Below are 21,276 nucleotides of genomic sequence, written 5' to 3'. Positions count from 1 at the left end.
AAGTTTTGGTAATAGAGCTTCAGTGCTGTTTATACCCAATATTAACCGACATCAACCAACGACAACAAATGGCTAGAAACAATGAACTGACCTCAGCTTTATTGATTTATATATATATCAATATGTAGAAACATTAAATCGAGTAATTTATCATAGATACAAGAGACCACATGAATAGTTACTTCATAAAATAAGCTATCAAAAAGAAATTCTTTTGAAACAACCACCAAAACAAGCTGAAAGCAACCATCACCTATGACAACGGAATGTTTTTTTTTTTTCCATATAATTCTTTCTTTCCAATGTAAGAATAAGGGAAAGCTTCATCTTCAACTCGACTCACTTTGTTGACATCAACGTCAGCATTGTAGAACAAAGCTCTCTCATTACTTTTTTCTTAGAATCAGGAGGCAATGTTAGTTTGGAAGTTTGAGTTGGGTTTTATGTAATACAATCATGCAACATAAGATGCATAATTTTGGATTCCATGAAAGTGGATCTATTTGCTTGGGTGATCTAAGTTTTAGCTTTCAATTTATTTTTTCCATTTTAATCACCTGAAAATTGTGAAATTTTCATTAAGGCAAAAAAGAAAAACCCTCTCATTGACTAGGCCTTGATCATTAGGTCATTATCAACTGACATACAGGCATTTCCCTTTGCAGTTGTAATTCATTAGAGTGGTTAGCTGCCCACCATTGCAGTTTGCAATTCTGTCTTCTAAACTTCAAATATGCTAAACTTTTAACATTTTTCCTTTTAACAAAGATAAATTTAAGATTCAATAATAATAATAATAATAATAATAATAATAATAGTAATTCAGAGCATCATGAATTTTGCCTGCCAAGTGAAAAATAGTTCATCACAAAACTGAAAATTTGGAATTGGTGTTTTCAGAGCTTCACCCTTGTATCTGTTGTTTCTGTGCCCCATCTGCATTCCTAAAATGATCGATATGAACAAAAGAGTCAGATGTTGTATTAGTAGCTGAAGAGGAACTACTATGCAAAACCAGAATGTCATGGCAGCAAAATGGAATACAATGCACATGCTATGTACATTCAACAGTTCTCTTCAGTCTTCATCTTATATTCCCTAACACATCATTTAACATACATGATTTTTGAGGCAGAGGCCATGTGAAAAAATGCTGCAAAATGTTGGCTGCGATGAAATTATGGCATGGTTCTCAGCCCATTTAAGATACGGTGCTATATGGACAAGTCAGGGAATTAACTAAAATTATTGCTATTTGAATAAACAACACAAGATACATACAACAACAAATTCAATAGGCCATCCAATTAGATGTCCATAATTTACACATTCATGAAAAAATAGAAGCATAATCTTTTAGCAACTGTGATATGCCTCGCCCACCGCTAAAGAACCCTGGAATCTCTCACATTATTGGATCACAAAATTTACTATTTTCAGTGGATATCTCCTCTATAGCTTGCCAGTAATGGTGTCCCAATATAAAATGACAATTTAAAACTTCCAGCAAATGCAGCCAAAAGTTGAAGGCTATTGTAGAAAACTTACAATTAACTCACTAATAACTGACTGGATATTGAAATCGTTCTCTCAGCAACTTAAAGAAACCTAGACAGAAAAGAGAAGTGCTTGCCAATTTAATTTTGATGCAAAAGAAAGCAAGAATTTAAACATAATTAGTAACAAGACTGGAAAATCCATGGGTGGGAAGCACTTCATTCTTCAATTTATTCTTACTGGAGTAAACTTACTGGAGTAAACTTAGGAGGGAACAGATTGTGCAGCTCTTAGAGATATCCCTTTGTAATCTGTTCTTGCAATTCTTGAAAATTCCATGCATCATCAACTGAATATTCCCCTGTGAAAAATGAATGACATGTGAAAATGGCAGTGTAGGGTTCCCATGACATGCCATGGTTTATCACAAGATATAATGGAGGAGATGGTTCTCACAGAACATAGCATTAGATCAAATCTGTCAAGTTGAATCTAGGAACGAAATGATAGAGATGCATTTGGGGATAAAATTTATCACCATAAAAACCATGACTTAATAAACATGTTGCACTACAAGGATCAGTAATACTAATTCTTAAAGCGGGATGGATAGGCATGTTTTCAGCTCCAAGGACATAGCAAACCACAGTATTACCATAGTTTCTTCCAAGGATTCAATTCCCAACGGGACATCCACAAAATGTCAGAATGGAAATTACAAATGGATGGGTGCAAAAGAAAATTACAATTAGAATGTGGAGGAAAAAACGAGGGGTCATTGCTTCGTGCAATGGTAAAAAGCTTGGGTTGACAAATGTAATGACATAAGGTTCAAGTCCTGGAGCAGCCACTTTGGGCACAAGAATGCCAAAAGTTAGGACTATCCCTAGTTCGTCCCTCCCAGGACCTCAGATCACCAGGAACATAATTGGGTTATATCCCTTCTAATATGGAGGAAAGACAATCATATGCTGTTCAATGTAAAAAGGCATTCGAAGAGCAATAAGATTTATACCTAAAACATGCTTATGCATGAGCATGTCCATAATTTCCTAACTCAGATGCAAGTGCAGGAGAACAGAAGACGAGCATTCACATGAGATGCAAATGTGCCAAGGAAGAATATGCATGCATGCGTGATACTATAAAGTATAAAATAAAAGGCCATTCCTTTGGCAGTTGTATTCAAGAAAAATATAAAAAGCTGGGACCAACTATAATTGATAATTGCATTCGAACTAAGGTTAAGTTTTGATAGAAAATGTAGCAATGAGAACCTGGAAAAAACTCTCTGCTTTCCATAGTTTACATGAAGCAATTAAAAAACCTGATAGATTTTATGGGATTATATCATAAAACAATAGATATCCAAAAGAAGGGCTAGTGAATATAATGGAAAGAAGGCATCCGCCCATAACTTTGACCTGCATAAGAATTCCAGTGTCATAAGCACTAAGAAGGCCAACTTCATTTTCAACTTGAAGTTCACAAAATATAGCAAATCTTAGATGAACATAGCATGTAGTACATGGTGTTTTGTTATTGCAAAAAAAGAGTTAAGCATTGCCAGTGGAAGTCAAATATGTTATACCAATAACGATAGAATAGTTTAATCCAAATAAAAGCTCCTGAGTCATCATAAACATTAAGAAGACCAGCATGACTTCTGACTCTAAATCCTTAGATGTGACAAACTTTAGATAAGTCTATGCCTCCAGACAAATATAGCGCATCACTTTTTTTATTGCCAAAAATGTTTAGAATGGTCACAGTTCAAAAATAAAACCTTCATTTTGTGCAAATATCATTACTTCTAAATACAGCTCCTACAACATAATATAAGATGAGAAATGTACACCTCTATTATTGTTAGATAACAGAGGATGACATAAGCAACTAAAACTCACAAAGAAAGAGAAGGCTAAAACTGTCCCCATCTACTGGAGAACTAGAATCACAATATGATCTGAAACTACATAGGGCATGTTAAATTATAGTAGTTTGACAATGATATATTATCAGCAAGACTCATTCTCACTCTTCTAGCAGGTAAAAAGAAAAGGCATAATCTGGAGAATAATTAGCTTAAACTATATCAATGAGATTTGAGTGGTAGAGAAGAAATCTTAATTGTGAAAAGTTGTGCAACTCTCAAACTAGTAAATGCTTAATTATAAAATTAGACCCATTGAAAACATTGGCAAGATATTTGCATCTCATATACATTAAAATCAATCTATGCAGATGAGATGAATCGGTCACTAAAAATTCAACATCTGGCTCGACCATTTGGAGGTTTCAGATTGGAGTCAGCGTCGGAGTGCCATCCAAAATTATTTTTCTGCCACTCAAATCTACCAACGTATGGCCATAGAGGTCTGCAGTGATCTTATTCGGTCTCTCTAATTCTCTCTAAGTTGATTAAGAAAGTTTCCACTTCGAGTGATAAGATTCGAGAAAAGCAGGAACGAACAGATGGAGCCCAAAAGAGAGCCGGTGCATGAGCCATAAACTCCAGCCTACCACTAACTCAACATCTAGGTTAGATCGGTTCCCAACGACAGCAATATTATTCCTACCTTTGACTAATTGTTCATTTCTTTCCAACAAATAAGATGAATTCAGGGCAACAACATGGTTATAATTCACAATTCATGGAATGATCTTATATATGTAAACCTAATAAAAGAATAAACCATGAACCTCGTAATATAATATTATGTTAATATTTAATTTTTATTTAAAATATCACTATGTTATTATATTATAATAATATAAAATATTATATTACCATAATAGTAAAGTAATAATAGTTAGATCACATCTTGATGCAAAATGACTGGAATTCAAAATTCATAGTATATTTTAGTACTTTCTAATCTAAGCATCATGTGGGTACAAAAATAAATATTTTTAGCAGCATGATACAAAATATATCTATATTCAAAGATATGTATATTATAATCAATAAAGTAGATTATCAACATGTATCCTATCTTGTAATTTAGCATACTTAATGTAATTGATATTGTTCTTTTGTTTTATCAACTAAATGCAAAGGTTAGAAGCTACTAAAATGATGTGAACTTTGGTTTCTAAATATTCTTTTGTAGTGTAAAATTATTTTTAACAATATGAATTTTCAGTTTGAAGGATGCATCATTGAATTTAAAATTTTTAAATCTTTTTCCTAAATATTTAACATAAAATATGATTTGTATAAAAATTGCCACCACACGTTTTAAATATAAAATACTATTTAAATTATGAATAAGGATTATATTTGGATCAAACAAAAATTAAATGGGCTTACATCACCTAGGCATAGCTAATACTAGAAACTTACATTATAGAATTTAGCCCATTATCCCTGATTTGACCAGATAGTCAGGATTACCCATGTTTAAGCAAGGATAAACCCCCATTACACTGTTTCAAAACCGAGTCATACTAGTACTCAGATTGCAGACAAGGATGCTCATATTCCAAACAAAATTCTCCTCTCACCATGCCTCCATTTTAAATTCTCAACAACCATGAAGCAACCCCTTTTGCACTGTCCAATGAGATTTTATCAATTGCCCGGCAACGAGGCTACCAGTAGATCACCTGGTCTAGTTTCTTTCTCACCCGTCTTCTAAAGTATTTCCTCATGTTCAGATGTGTCTCCAGGTAATGGCTTACTCTAACCTCTTGCCAATTTCTATAGCAAGAAGGCTTGCCAATTGGTTCAATCAAGAGTATTCTCACCAGGTATGCTGCAAGCAGCTGCTGCTCTGTTAATAATGGTTAACAAACTCAAGGACATCCATTTTACTAACTCTGCAAAGCTGTTGTAACAACCCAGGATCTCACCCAAAATGGCTAGCCGGAAGTTATTATTTGAATTCCTTGATCCTGTATAAGAACCTGTATCAAATAATCCATTCGGAAGGAATAAACCCTTGAACCCATACCGTGTTATGATCCAGATAAAAAAGGTCACTCTCTTCTCTTTTCTGCAATACATATAACATTCATATCCACAGGCATGAAAGCGATGAATCAACCACCTAAGATTTTGAATCATGTCACTCCATATGGCAGCTTTGATCATCCATCCCTGTGCTTGCATAAAAACCTCAAAACAGACAAGCCAAAGAAGATAAATTAGCAACTGTTACACAAATCACAGACTAAGAGACATAAACAACAATAACCATCCCCAAGTTGTGGAGTCCCAAAGAGCTAGAATCTTGCCAGAGGAACCTTCCTCAAGAATGATACTGAATTTCTAATCATCACCAATTGATCTGAGAACTCCCAAACGAATTCTCTAGTAAGATAAGTCTCAAGCAAAATAACAACATTGGGCTTATGGACATTATACTACACCTCATCAGAATACTGGCTTTAATATGCACTACTAACTTCACCTGCCTAACATTTCGTATACAAGATGGTATATCCAGCTCTGTTCTTTGAGACACTTCTATCTTCTATTCTTTCTCTTCTTGGCCTTCCCTGCCCATGTACATTCAAAAGGTCAAGCCTTATACTTGCAGACAAAGTCCAATTTTCACTAAATGAACAAAAACCTTCACCTTTTGAATCTCGACCACCCTCGATTGCAGCAGCAACATCATAAATTGCCTTCTTTATTACTTCATACTCTTCATCAAATCTTAAACCGTTTCTTTTCTTGTCTTTTGATGATATTGCAGATAAGGAAGGTGCTTGGGATTCTCCTTCAAATGAAATTGCTGGTTGAGTGGTATCATTGATTGTATTATTAAATTCCTCCAGAATAAGTTCATTTTGAGACATCATATGATCAATATTGTCAATGTTGTCCATAAGGTCTACACTTTCTGACCTAGCCCATCAGCATGCTCTCTTCTCTGCAGTTTCAAGTTCTAACAATTGATCCTGCTGCTTTATCTTTTACAAATAGCTGCAATAACTTGTCATGGTTAGTCTTAGCCGTAGTCATCCATCATTTTGTTGCAGGTTTTGCTGATGACATGAAAAAAAGGAACAAATTACCAACACATATAACATGATTTGGGATAATGTTAAGCTCGTAGCATTCGTTAATTTCTTTTTTGATGGATCACATAACATTTCACATGGTATTTCTCTAAAGCCAAGCCAAGATTTTCAATCAATTCATTCACAACATTTTCATATATTGCTGTTGTGGAAATGGTCTGTTTACTCTGACGAGCTCCTTCCAGGAAAACAAGCCCAAACACCAAAGTATGGAAAGCTAGAAAAAACATTGTATAATTTCTGCATCTTCATTCTCAATTATGCCTTTAAAGCTAGCTAAAAGTGCACTCCATAAACTTCTCATGTATTACCTGATAAGGTTCCCATTTTACAGCTTGAATTGTAAATTGGCCCATTAAACAATGACCTCTGTAAGGACCCGTGCAGGCATGTGTTTAGTCCTACATCGGTTATTCGCTGGATAGATCTTGGGTGCTTATACAGAATTAAAGAATCTAAATAATACCTTCCGGCTAGCCTTTTTGGGTGAGGCTCTGGGTTGTTACAAATGGTATCAGAACGGACCTGATCCATAATCTATGTGGACTATGGAACACTGCAGCACGGATTCTTTGAGACTGACCATGGGCCGATCATGGTGCTTGTGATTAGATTTGAATGGATTCGAAACCTTAGCCTCACTGAGAACAACATGGCTTGAATAGGGGGAGTATATAAGGACCCATGCGGGGCATGTGTTTAGTCCCATATTGGTTATTCGCTGGGTAGATCTTGAATACTTATACAGAATCAAGGAACCTAAATAATACCTTTCAACTAGTCCTTTTGGGTGAGGTCCTGGGTTGTTACAACCTCAATTAACACCTAGATATTCCACCTAAGGAACCTCCAGTCCGCAATGGTATATGGTAAAATTCAGCTTTTTTCACTAGAAGAAATCCCTGCAAGTGGCATCGAGAGGAACAAATGATCACCCAGTTTATTCTTTATGTGCGAGAACAGAAAATTGGATGTACCATGAACACCGATGAGAAGTTCAAGCCAATAAGCAACAACACCATATTCTCCACTAAACTAAACATAATAGTTTTTAAGAGGATGAATGTTAATGGATAGTTGTTTACAAGAATCAAGATGATGAAAAGCCTAACTATACTCTTCAAGCTCACCTTTAGTCCAATATTTGTCCGCACGCTATTCGATTTTGGCCTGAACAACAATTAAAGTTGTCATTGAGTTGTAGCATGCACAAAGCTTGATCCATGTGGGGTACAACCAAAAATCCATGGGAGTAATATTGATGAGGATGAAAGGTGTGCAGGTTGATATGCTTTCTTGAATGAAATGATCTTTTGTAGCTAATTGATAGATGCTATTGAGCCATCATTCAATTAAAAGAAGCTAATGTACCCATTTCTTTTGCTAGAACTAATTAAGCATCATAGTTAATTTTCCGAGCATCAGATGAAGACCTCAATTTCGTCATTTCTCAGAGAACGGTGCCTCGTACTCATATTCAACTTTGCACCCTGAAAAAAAGAACTCCTTCCAAAATTGATTGCTGATAACCAAGGTCAGCAATTCCAGTAATGGATATTGTATCGGTACCTTATCAATTTGGTACGGTACGGCATGGTATGATACACCACTGTACCAAAATAGTTTCTAATCATTTTTCTCAATTTTTATCTTGGTACCACCTCGATATGGATCGGTACACGCCTTGGTACGAGCGGGCACGTGGCTTGTACTAACTTAAAAGTATATTTCATACCGATTTTCTCCTCGGTATGATATGGCGTTTCCGTCCCGAGCGGTATGAGGTGGTACGACAGACCTTGGTGAAAATTGTTTGGCAACCACTCACTGTATATCATGGCAAACCATACAGTTTAAAATACCATCTACAAACAAATGGGCAACGTTGATGCAATATAAGGATGGGATACTAGGTAGAAATATGCCTATTTACTGAGGACAATCCACAACCATGAGGATTGTAAATCGTGCTTTATCTATGCCTAAACACATCTATCCTGGAAAAGACACTAGGGGTCAGGTTTGTCAATGTCTTGCCTTTGTCCACTCAAGATTTTTGCATTTCCAACAACATATTGCACTTTTCTTTTTGGCACTCTTAATAGTAAAAAACTCAAAGATCATATGTAGCACATGCCACATCCTACATTTTAAGATACATTTCATAGATGTATGCACATTACTCTTCCATCAGTTCTATAACTAGTGCTTCAAAAGAGATGGACTTTCACAATATTTCCAATGATAATGTGGATGAACTCAGGTTCTTAATCTTATTCATGGTTAAAAACATTACTAATGTATATTTGTAGATGGAATATGTGATATTTACCAAATTTCAAAGTTAAGGAACACGCGAAAAGCACACTCCCTTGCCTGATAACAAACCCAACGCTAAAAAAAGACCTCCTACACGCACGGGAATAAGTCCAAACACAAGCCCCAAAACCTTTAATCCATCTTATTCACATTATTATATTAGATTTTAAAGAACTTGGGAACAAAAACCATGAGGCTTATGAGCAGGGGCGGCTCAATACATTCTGGGGCCTAAGGCGAATCCAATGAACGAGGCCTTTTTTTTAATAATTTTTTTTAATAAATATAAAATACTTAAAAAAAATATATAAAAATAGATAGCTATCAAGTACACTATTTTAACAAAGATACATAAATCTAACAAAGATAGACAAAAAGCCTTTTTTATTTAATATAATTCTTGAATGGAAGCACATAAAAGTAATTATACTAAATGAAGGGCCATGAAACTGATTAAATAACTCAGATAATGCTTGGCAATACTGTTTACCATGTCAAGCAAGAGCCAAATAGGAAAAGGTCATCCCATGGCACTTCATAGTCAAGGTAAAGGAAAGAATTTTTCCATAAAGGAACCTCTCTAAGAAAAAGTAGGGTCATTATGGGAAATTCACCCCATCCCACCATCTCCCCTTCAAGTAAGTACCCAAGCGGCAACTGCAACATCACAGCACAGCAGCCATTAAACCCCTCCCTCCTTTTCTCTCTCTACCACCCAAGAGGGGAGAAGAAACCGAGAGGAGAAAACTAAAAGAATCTCCACCCTCGAAGAAGTCCATCTCCAATCCCCCTATCTTTCTTCCGGATGGCCCAGCTGGATCAGGAGTAATGTGAGGGAAGGAAAACCAAGACCAAAACCAAAAAAGAGAAGGGATGAAAGATAAGAGTGGCTTCAGGCGTCTATCAAGCCAACAAATCCCTCCTCTCTCTCTCTCGCTCTCCCTACCCAAAACAAAACTACTGTCCCCAACATCCCAAATTGCCCCTCTGCAGGCCAGGAAACTCTCCACCTCCTTTCCATCAAGGGAGAAGACTCGTAGCCAGCCCCAGATCGGGGCCTTTGCTTCCTTTTGGTCAGCCTCCCGGGGGCCTTGCATTAGCCCGGGGCCTTAGGCGACCGCCTCAGTCGCCTAGGGCCCGGGCCGGCTCTGCTTATGAGCAGCACCAGAAAGCTTACTCTTCTCTTCATCAAGAGTGATAGAAGCCTTGTTTTTCACCTCAACCCTTTTAAACACTGATTTAATAACTTAATATACAGACTTCCCATCATACATATTTAGAGTACACATGCAGAAGAACTCGAGAGACTCATCAGCTCATAACAGTTCTCCATTATTCCATTTTAGAATGTTAAAAGATCTTCAGTTTACAAGTACTTGTTTTAAGAACATAAAGAGGGCCTGCAGACATGATTTAATGCTTTTGGGGAAAACAAAAAAAACTCGACTAAGCCTAGGGCTTCATAAAGATTATAAAGCAAAGGGGGCTCTCGATAACTTTGAAAATCTATCATGTATAATACATTTGCAGAAGCAGTTTCTAGAAGTGCAATGTTAGACCTTTTTCTCAGGCCTAAAAATCTCCCACAATGACTCCTTGGAGCCGTAAAGAGAATCCAATGACTAGTTAGAGCATAAAAGAGAATCCAAAATTATTGACCACAATTGTGATCATTGTCATCTGTAGATTCTTTCCGAACACAACGCTAATAGGAATCCAGGTCAAGAATCACTTTCGTTGCAAGGTTATTTTCCAAGTCCTGGGAGAAAAAGATTCATATTTTGCTTTTTATATAATGCATATAGAATGATCACATAAACCACAACCATAATCATCAAGCCTTATCACAAACAACTATTCAGGGTCAGCAGAATGTATGAAAAGTGTATCCGGATTTTGCATAAAAACAGTTTAAACAGCTACAAACTCATCCACTATTCACAAAAAAAATACCAGGTAAAGATAGACTGTAACATTAGTCTGATCCATCACCTCATCGGTGCCATGACAATGACAATCCATTCAAGGCCTAAAATTGGCATTCCCAAGGCCTTCATGAGTTGTTGGACAAGCTAAACTCAAGCAGCATTCCCAGCTTTAATAGAACTGAAGAGCTTAGAGATCTTCACCATGCTCACAGATATAGCGGAGGGCATTTAGAAAGTAAATCTTGAGCCTCAGGAATACCTGCCTTCTTGGAGGAAGGACTTGAAGACGTGTAAATAGGTCATAGATGACGGGTAGTTGTTCACTGTTAATGCATTCAGAAATCCCTAGCATCCTCAATTGTCCCATACTTGGCTATATAGGGAGGAAAAGGGTTGCGAAAGGAGGAAACCTATGGCTCTTCATTGAATTGAGAACCTTCAATGCCTCTTCAAGCATTCTTACACTCAGTAGTTCTTGGATCAAATACTTAAAGGTAGCCTGCCATGCCTTACATGGGTGTTCATCATTTCAACAACTAAAGTGTAGGCACTATCCACCCTTCTCTTACTACCCAAAACCTTTCACCAGACATCCAGAACATCAGCATCTGCTTCATAATTTCTTTCAATCATCTTTGTCAATAACTCTAAGGCCTCATCGACTCACCTATCGAACAATGCCCTTGAATCAAAGCAGTCCAAGTCATAAGGTCGGGAACGCAACCATCAGCTTCCATGTTGTCCAAAACCTTGCCAAGCCTCATTCAATCTCTTAACCTTGCAGAGTCCATAGACCAAATGGCTATAAGTGATGCTATCCGGTTCATAACCTGCAAGCTTCATCCTCTTCAAGATCTCCTCAGCTTCGGCAAACCTCCCAATGCTGGTCAGCGACCGATGAATCCCATCATAGAGGACCTTCGAGAGTGAATACCCAGCAACTTCATACTTCCTCACAACTCTAAAAACTAACTCAAGGTCCAGCATTCCCACTCCGAGCAATCCGCCTCAGAAGCACACCGCAGTCCTGAATTGCCGGCTTGTAGGGGCCATCCATCATGAGCTCATAGAGCTCCACTGCTTCCCTCATCATCATAGTCTTCTGAACCGCCTCGAGAGCTTTACATACGTGTCCACATCCATCTCATGCCCTTCCGCCTTCATCTCCCGAACCAAGCTCCAGAAATTCTCCAATGGAATCCTCCCTTCCAAGAACCCGAGCCATAGCGTTTGTACGCCACCGACCCGTGCTTGTACCCCCGGCTCTGCCCCGCCCACCGGAAGAAAGCCAGTGCCTTTGAAGGGAAACGTCGCACTATTCGAAGGACCTTCGCGACCACAATCTCCGAAAATGACAAATTGTGAGGTCTTGCAAATTCTTCTCGACCCCTCGCTCCATTCTCCGAGCCAAGAATGAGTAATTGGGTGTATTCGTACGTCTTGTATACAGAACCCACCAAAGCAGCAAAAAAAAAAAAAAAAAGTGATATATAATATATTATTATTAGAGTGGATCATAACTGGATGTCAAATTTTAAATAGATTTTAAACTAGAAACCCGACTAAGAATGAAAATAGTTTAAACCTGAGGCTTGGCCCATAATGAACTCTAATTATTATTTCATTATAATATATAATTAGTTTATATATATATATATATATATATATATATATATATAATATATATATATATAATGATCTTGGGCTTAGGTCATGCCCATTTTTTAATTTTTTCTAACCCAGTCTAATTTTTAAATCAGGTCTATTTTTTTTCCTGGCTTGTCTACGAGCCTATTTTTAGTGTTCAGCATACTAAATTTCGGGCAAGGCAGGTTGTTCTGGGCGAGCGACCTAAGCTTGTGATCAGCTTTATGGACAACCTATATAATGATGCAGCTATTTCGATGACTGACCTAAGAGCATCTTGGGAGGGAAACAATTAGGTACGACACACAATGTAAGCAAATAAGATGCGGCTTGAAGGTGATTCTGCAACGCTTCCTCCATTTGGAAGCTAATCGTCATCCTCTCTTAATGGATGGCATGGCTTGACAAAACAGTTTGTTTTCTTTCGAGCTGCTCACATCCATAGAGAAACTAACAGATTGGTGGACTAGGTTGCAATTAAATGCTAATTATAATATTTCCATTCCATGGATTAATGACTTATGGACTGCTCTGAGGGATCTTTTGTTGAGCCTTTTGGCTGTACTCATACGCGTGAACAAAATATCTTGACATACCAAAAAATAAAAATAAAAAAACAATAAAAGAGATCAATATAAAGAGAGGAATACAAAGCAACAGAGCAAGAGCTGTAAGGGGAAAAACAATCCAAGAGCAACAGATCAATGAAGTAAAAAGAGAAGCTTTTTTTTTTTTTTTTTTGACGTGGCTAGCTTTCATTTTTTAGTTTTATTTTTTATTTTTGATGAGAAATAACGACCGTATTGCTATAAACAACACACAGAGAGAGAAATAAAATTAAAGAAGATTTGATGAGCATAGAAAGGGATAGCAAAATATAATCCGACCCGCCAATTCGATCCATGTTCGACCTAACCATAAATAGATTTGAGTTTGGTCTAAATAGATTTGGATCGTAAACAAATTGATTGTTTAACCTATTTTATTAATTAGGTTGGATACAGATTTTAGATGTCTGATCCGTCTAAATCATATAATTTATTTAACTATTAGGCTGGTAGATAAGGGACACAACCCACAAAGCCGAGGCTGGCCAACTCTCCGCCTCGGCCCGATTTCAGCGTGAGGTCCACCGAGTTCTCACTTCTCCTTAGTTAGGGTTAGGTTTTGTCATTTGTGCGCCGCCTGAGCTCTATTCCCTCCCTCCCTCAGTGTCCCTTTCCCCTCTCCTCTCCTCCGGATTCTTCGCCTCCCCGTCGACGGCGACCGCGGCGGCTCGACGGGTCCTGAGAACCAAGGTTGAACGGAAGAGCTCATAAAGAGGACCTGGTCTGGGATTTCTTTGGCTCCCGTCGCCCTTCCCCTCTCATCTACGCGAGGTCGGATCCTCTGCTCTACCAAGGTAAGAGTTCCTCCCTTCTTCTATTCTCTGTGGGGTTTATCCTAGCTTCTTCTTGTAGATCGTTATCCCACCTGGACGGGGACCCCCTCGTCGCCCTCGACACGTACTCCCATAACCCCGATCTGGCGGGTTAATTACCAGCCATCGAGCCTCCATCTCGCTCTCCTCGGATTCCATCCACGACGAATCCGTGCCCTAAACCTAAATCCACCTCCCGAGATCTCATCCCATCTCTAACCTCCGCTGTTCCATTCTTTCTCGGTTTAAAAGAAAGCAGAAATAGGAGGCTCAGTCGGTTCCCACCGCCAGTTTGTTTTATCCAATTCTTGTTCCGACCGGCAAATCCGCCGCTCTTTTCTTCTTTTCATCACCCGCATCTCAATTTCTCGTTGTTTTCCCCTTTCCATTTTGTCTTTTCTTTCATCACCAGCTTCTGTTATGTATCAGTTTCCGAATTCTAAATCTTAGTCTTTAGCAATTCATCTTAGCAAATATAGTTTGCAAATTTGAATAGGCACTGGATTTTAATGGATCGATTCGAAAATGATATCCATTGTAACTTTTGAACATAGAAGGAAGTTTGGTGTACAACTCTTTAGATTGCTTAGTTCAGTATAATTCAGATTGGATTTTGCATTCAGTTTGAGCTTGTCCATTGATGACGAAGGGGAATTTTATTGCTCCTATGTGAATGGTGCTCACTTTGATATGTCTTTTTTTGCCTTTACTGATTGTTATCTTTATGTATGAGCAAATGTCTGTAACATCAAAAGGGCATGTACCCATACCATGGTCTTTGCAGTATAGATTATAGACAAATGTAGGTTGAAGTTTTAAGCTTTGTTGCTGCATTATATTAGTTAACACGTGATGCTTGTATAACCTTTTCTTTTCTTCTTTTTGTTGGTTATATAACAAAAAAAAAAGAATGATAAAGTTTTTACTTAGTGAAGAGGCACTGGTGTTTTGCTGTCCATCTTTTTGTCCTGCCAAGATCCAATCTTATTGCTGTTTTTCTTGAGTATGCTGAGAATAATGCTATAGTTAGGAGGTTGAATGGGTTGATCTTAGGCTCAAGAAATATCATAAGGGCCTGTTTTATTCATGTTGTTTTAAATAGTGGGAGAATATTTCTTTGCCCTAGACCAGGATTCTAATAGAGACATGCAGATGTTTGTCTATATGTCTGACATCGGTTAGAGAATTCTTTACTTTTAACATTAATGCAAACCAAACTGTAATTCAGTTACTTGTTATAAGGCAAACTGTCTTGTGTTCATATAGTTAATCAACCAATATTCGAGTCTTTGTTGGAGATTTTAGCCATCTAGAGTCAATTGGTAGTGAAACATATACATATTTGTAATCAGCAAGTCCAATAGTTAACCCCCCCCCCCCCCCCCCCCAAACAATAACCCCTCTTCTCCTTGTCTCTCTTCTGGCTACATGTTCTAGCAATCTCTAAGGTACTGTTGGATGCATAGTTTTACTAAAACATGTAATAAACATTATTAAAGAATGAGTTTTACTTTAAAAGGATAATTGGTTGGAATTTACAAGACATGTTATGATTTTTAATGACATAATCTGACTACTATGAAAAACCAGGGGACCCTGTTATCAGAAAACAATATTTCATAAAATGGATTTACTGATGCAGGATCCATGATTGTTCATGATTTCCTTTCTTACTCACCTAAAATCCTTGCTTTCTCTCTAAATTCTCTTCCTTTTCATCCCAAAACCCTTGCTTCCCCTCACATACCTCATATCTTCGACTGTAGGATTCACATATCCTTTCTTATGCTCCAAACATTGGCAAAGATCAATTCCAGCAGTATTGATTCCAACTTCTATCGAAAGATTAGGCACCTTGATATTTATGATTACATATTTGGAGCTCAAGATTAACGTTTATAAAGTATGCATTTAGGGTTCAGATTTTGTTATATGTGAAATATGCATTTGGAGATCAGGTTTTGATCCTTCCACAATATGATCTCTAGGAAACATGCTTTTATGATTGAGTTCACGAAATTAGCTTTTTTTGATTGTGTTTGCTCCTAAATCTTTGCTGCTACTTGTCTTGCTTCTTCAATTACTTGAATGAATGAGTTCTTGGTTGTATCCTCACCATCTCCTTCTCACCCCCCTTCCCAAAAAAATAATCTTAACTTTATTCTTTGGCCGTTTTATGGTTTACGGTATCAATGAAGTTCATCTCTCTCCTCTATTTTTGACTCGATCATCTTAGTTCTTATTTTGGTTAAATTTTGAGTACCTGTTCACATTAGTCAGGCTTTTAATAGCCTAAGTTTGATGATAGTAATCACCCTGTATAGCACTTCCTTCTCACTATTTTATAATCAAGGTCAGTAGTAACTGGACGATGATGGAATCAGATGATGACTTTTAATAATTTGTCTCATATATGATTTTGTTCTAACTTATTGCAGGATATAATTGACACTTGACTCAAATACAAAATGAGATTAGAGAAGTGTTGGTTCTGTTCCTCAACCATCTATCCAGGGCATGGTATTCAATTTGTTCGCAATGATGCAAAGGTAGGCCCTATATCTCTGATAATTTCCTGTAATAATATTCTAAACTCTCTTTGTTCCAAAGAGAAGTTGTTTTTATAGATTGGAGTTTTTTATGTTCTTGTATGTAATATGCTTCACAAATCATTATACCGGACAAAGATTTTCATGGTTTCTGGTTTCAGAATGCATTATTAAGTTAATTTTATATGATAGACTTTTGATATTGCAAGTTTTTGGCTTGGGGATCATTTAGTGATTGTATACTACATCTTGCTATACGTATATATGTAATCTATCAATTATGATAGTCTGGCCTTAACCCGGCCTTGATCTAACCGTAATGCATTCCTCCCCTTTTGAGGCACATATTCTTCCGTAAACTATCGGATTTCCATTTATCAGATAGTGGTGCTGACAAATTAACTATAGTCTATCATTTTAATATCATTAATTTTTGATTCCTGTGTTGTATCATGAGCAATGCTACATATATTATGTCTGTAATCTGGTGTAATACAAATTTTGATATAGGGTAGCATATGTATCCAAACTTGCTAAGTAAGGTGAATTAAAAGGGTATCAATTGCGAGGCATCTAGGCAGCTGCTTGGCATCAGTTTGTAATTAGATCGGTATATTTGAATGAGGAGTTGCTGACATGGAAGTAACATTAAAATTGACAGGTTAGTTAAAGTAGCTTATCATGTGAAGATTAAGCAGATATAAGATTTTTTAGCACTCTAACAGGGATATATTCTGATTTAGATAAAAATGTCAGCATAGCAATGACCCAAAAATAGGCGAAGCCAGTATGCTGCACTTGACCACAAATATAAACCATATTTTATATGTTTGGGTTTTCATACGTTGATGGTGTGGTTGGTTTGTCAAAAACTTTTGCATGTATGAGCATGGTATTCTTATTGCCTAGTACATTCTTTTTTGGGGGCTATGATAGTATTTTGACTAGCATCTTTCTGCAGATCTTCCGATTTTGCCGATCCAAATGCCATAAGAACTTTAAAATGAAGAGAAATCCTCGCAAGTTGAAATGGACAAAGGCATACAGGCGATTGCATGGGAAGGATATGACACAGGTAATAAATGTGGCAGGAGCATTAATCTTCTCTATACATCCTGTCATGGCCCTTAAGCTGTTTTAGTAAATCCAATGTCTAATGATTGTCATTCTTCTCAAGGATTCGACCTTTGAGTTGGAGAGGAAACGCAACAGGCCTGAGAGATATGATCGGAATGTTACAGAGAGCACACTAAAGGCCATTAAGAAGATTGACAAAATCAGAGTGGCTAGAGAGGCTAGACACCATGCTATGAGGTGGGTTTCTTCTGCAACATCTAGTGTACTGTCAAAAAGATGGATGTATTGAAATCATTTTCGCTTATACCATAACTCTTCAGTACATATTCTAATATGTTATGAAAATTTTCAACAGGATGAAAGGCAAGAAAGCCATTGAGCAGCAGGCAGCAGCTAAGGAGTTGGAGCAGAGTATTCATTTGGTCAAAGCACCTGCTGCCCTCCAAGAGGATCCTTCCCTCACTCTTCCAAAGATGAAAATAAAGGTTTCTCAATCACAAATGGAGGACCGCATGGAAGAATAATGTGAATGCAGGCAATCCTCTCACATGGTGGCATAGAAAACTCAATTCAACACCTTCTTATGCTATGATTAGTTTATTAATGGTGCCTGTGGCTAGTAAAATGCAGTCCTTGATAGGATGGAACGTTGGATGGATTTATCCGCTTAGCTGAAATTGTCATGTCTGTTTTGACAGCTTGTTGGTTATTATTTGTTGTGATAATGGAAGCTTCAAGAAGGGATCATATTCGCTGGTACATTGGACTTGATGAAAATATACCTGTATTTTGCATGTTATTAAGCATCGAGAGAATGGTGGTTCACTGGATTGCTATGATCTGCAAGTGTGGCTTCGTTTTGTTGGCTATGAATTCACTACTGTTGAGTGCAGCATGATTTGCATCCTAGACTATAGTAGTAGGAATCTTATGTTTAGAATGCCGCACCTGCATTAGAATCTCTAACTAAACTTGCTTCTATTCTTGTTATGCACTTCTTATTTCAATTTTTCTTTGAGGGATTTGTTTTTGCACGCAAACCTAAGTTACTTTCTGAACTTGCTTGCAGTTTATGCAACTAAATTTTAGATTATCATTGGACTATCTAGGAGTTGCTAGCTTGCCGGCATGATGGTTATCATGATTTTAGTAATAGTGATATACAAGAGTAGCAGCCACAATCCAAACTCTTTTACACCAAGTTTGAAAGAATCAGTTTCTGAAGATGACATAATAATCGTCTCAATTGCTGTGATTAGTTTCATTTTCGAATGACATGATTGGTTAGAACAGAGACATAGCTGGTTATGTTTTAGACACTTCTAGTAATTCTTTTGAGTTGGCTTTTTATATCTTGGCAACTAGACAAAGTCTTGAAATTGTTTGACACACTATCTAAAGGACTAGGTTCTCCTTTTTCCTTTTTTTTTAAATCTGGGATAGGTAGAAGTTCTCAGACTTTCTATGGCAATGCCTAGATACTTCTTAATAAAAATGTGCTAAATTAGCCCAACAAAAACAGAAAAAGTGGGGTTAAATTTTTCTCCAATTTTTGGTAGCTCCAACGAGTAGTCCAGGATTCAAAATATTAAGAGAGTAGTGTTATTAGCAGCTAGGTTGTGTGTTGTGCACAAAGATTGTTGAATCGAGCTGAACCGATTGATTCAACTAGAATAGAGCCGGCCCGGTCTCTTAGGTTGTGTGTTGTGCACAAAGATTGTTGAATCGAGCTGAATCGGTCGATTCAGCTAGAACCGAACTGGCTCGGTCTCTGATCGGGTTGGTTTTCCATTCCAATGGAAAACGATTTCGGCTCTCTAGGAGCCAAAATCTGATTGGATATGGCTGGAACTGGCCGGTTTCATCCGATTCGAATCGGTACCGAACTATACCAACCGCCGACCGGTATGGGTCTTGGTACCAGTTCGACGAATCTTAGTTGTGCATGTGCGAGCACTGTGTGAAGCCTACTATTGCCATGACAGTGCTAAAAGATGCACTCTACTCAGTAGTATCCAGACAATAATATGCCCATCCATTACATCTCTGATCAAATATATGTTCATTGTTTAGTAGCTTGTGCTACATACTATGACAACCAAGCATCACAGGATCAATGCTTTGCGTATAGAATGGAGATGTTCTAATTCAATTGAACTAGGATTTGGCCGGTGTAACTGAAAATGATTCTTTGATTTTTGTATGAACTACTGAGTATGCATGAACTGCAAACATACCGCTTACTCGCACGTGTATGTTTAGCAATCTTTTTTCAATGATCAATTGCTTTTATTAAAATAATCAATTTTCTTTATTGTAGAAATGAAAATATAAATATATCTCATTCTATTTTTTGATCTTTTTTTAAAAAATAAATTATTATTTAACATAATCTGAATTTTCTCCAATCCTCTCTTTCTAGATCTTCCACCCTTCTGTTCTGCTGAGTTCGAAGCTATTGCAGCATTGGCACTCAAAATAACTTCTGGTCTTTGCCTAAAGTAGCTTTGTGCTTTACAATTACATGCTTAATCCTGAGATTTTTTCTCAGAACAATGACCTCATTGTTTCCCTTCTGTTATCCCAGCTTACTGAAAGCATTGGGTTGGTGAAATTTGAAGTGAAGAAGCGCGAATTCCTTCTTGTATCTGCACTAGAGTTCTATCTGAAAGGAGAATTGAGCATTGCAAAGGACTCCATTTTTGTAGCTGGCTTGGTTTCAGCGCTTCCTTCAGGACTCATTGCCATGGAATTGTTAGTTGACGATGATCTCTTTTTCCTCTCTACATGAAAAAGGGAAGGGCAAAGGCCCCACAGTGTTTAATAAGGAAGCCAAGTACAAGATAGTTTAAGGTGGTATAGGAATATGAGGATCGGAACCTGAGTTTGTTCCAGGTAAAAGAGGAGCGTCGCTATAGTTTAAGGGATGATGATAGCACCCTTTCCAGTCTCAAAAAGTAAAAAAATCTCATCAGCCTCTTTGCTAATCTACAAAGCCTACTTACCACTGTATGCGCCGCCTTTCGAACCCCATGACTTAATATCACTTTTTTTTTCCCTGAGGAGAATAAATATAAGACTTGTTTGGTTCGCAAAATTTTTTTTTCTCATTATAATGTTATTTCTGAAAAGCTGATGCCTAAATATATGATGCATAGAAATATGGTTTTGCATGTTTAATTGACCATAAGAAAATGAAATATTTCAGGATAGCCTATATTTGATTAAGCATCTTTTTTTTCTGTAAAAGTTGTATAAAATATTCGTTATGCCTTTAATAAAAAGGAAGAATTATTCTGTCTGAAAGCTTAAAAGCACTTTTTAATAAAAAATTATTCCAATTCCAAGATGGTGGTAATTAGACTTTTCCATCTCTCTTCTTTGAAAACTATAGGTATTTCTTCATTTTCTCTTCGGCCATACTTTCCTCCTCTTGCCGCAAACCAAACGAGCCGTAAAGTATTTACTTTATTAGTCTAACAAGATAGGATGAAGTATGTTATTCCTATAATATCGGCAATCATCTTTCTCATGATTGTTTTAAATCAATGCAGAAAGATACCCAAAAAAAAAAAAAGGCAATGCAGAAGAGAGTACTAGGATAGGGGACAAATTATTTTTAGATCAAAGATAGTGGCACCAGGTCGCCAATCGAAGGATAACCAGGCCAAGTCTTATGTGGTTTTATCCCTAAAGTTGCCAAAGCTATCTACTAGATTCAAGTCTTTAATCCTCTTTGGCGGCTACGGTCATCAGTATGCTCCACATGGAGCCACAGCAATGGACTAAGGCCATCTATTGTAAGTTT

The 21,276-nt window shown here is 37.2% G+C and overlaps 1 protein-coding gene, 1 long non-coding RNA gene and 1 pseudogene across 2 annotated transcripts; 1 reads left to right on the top strand and 2 right to left on the bottom strand.

Moving 5' to 3' along the window:
* Window positions 1-704: 704 nt before the first annotated feature.
* On the bottom strand, window positions 705-2,788 carry LOC120112183. The gene is made up of 3 exons (XR_005513694.1): window positions 1,752-2,788; window positions 1,549-1,608; window positions 705-944 (listed from the first exon to the last, which is right to left on the bottom strand). It is a non-coding gene; the product is annotated as an uncharacterized LOC120112183 (long non-coding RNA).
* An 8,193-nt stretch (window positions 2,789-10,981) lies between these two features.
* Window positions 10,982-13,937, bottom strand: LOC120112236 (annotated as a pseudogene).
* Window positions 13,571-18,298, top strand: LOC120112182 (probable ribosome biogenesis protein RLP24). The gene is made up of 5 exons (XM_039130939.1): window positions 13,571-13,824; window positions 16,281-16,391; window positions 17,353-17,466; window positions 17,569-17,705; window positions 17,824-18,298. Exons 2-5 carry the CDS (start codon window positions 16,311-16,313, stop codon window positions 17,990-17,992), a joined length of 501 nt encoding a protein of 166 aa, XP_038986867.1. The 5' UTR covers window positions 13,571-13,824; window positions 16,281-16,310; the 3' UTR covers window positions 17,993-18,298.
* Window positions 18,299-21,276: the final 2,978 nt, after the last annotated feature.

Source organism: Phoenix dactylifera, chromosome 10 (genome assembly GCF_009389715.1).
Source record: "Phoenix dactylifera cultivar Barhee BC4 chromosome 10, palm_55x_up_171113_PBpolish2nd_filt_p, whole genome shotgun sequence".
Classification (NCBI taxonomy): Eukaryota; Viridiplantae; Streptophyta; class Magnoliopsida; order Arecales; family Arecaceae; genus Phoenix; species Phoenix dactylifera.
Note: the sequence above shows the minus strand (reverse complement) of the source record. Positions and strands in the feature narration are given on the sequence as shown.

What these genes read in the sequence shown, in the direction of transcription:
- LOC120112182 (XM_039130939.1), top strand. Translation starts at nt 16,311, where the DNA reads ATGAGATTAGAGAAGTGTTGGTTCTGTTCCTCAACCATCTATCCAGGG. An exon ending in ATGGGAAGGATATGACACAG is followed by an intron (nt 17,467 to 17,568) that starts GTAATAAATGTG and finishes ATTCTTCTCAAG; the next exon opens with GATTCGACCTTTGAGTTGGA. An exon ending in GCTAGACACCATGCTATGAG is followed by an intron (nt 17,706 to 17,823) that starts GTGGGTTTCTTC and finishes AATTTTCAACAG; the next exon opens with GATGAAAGGCAAGAAAGCCA.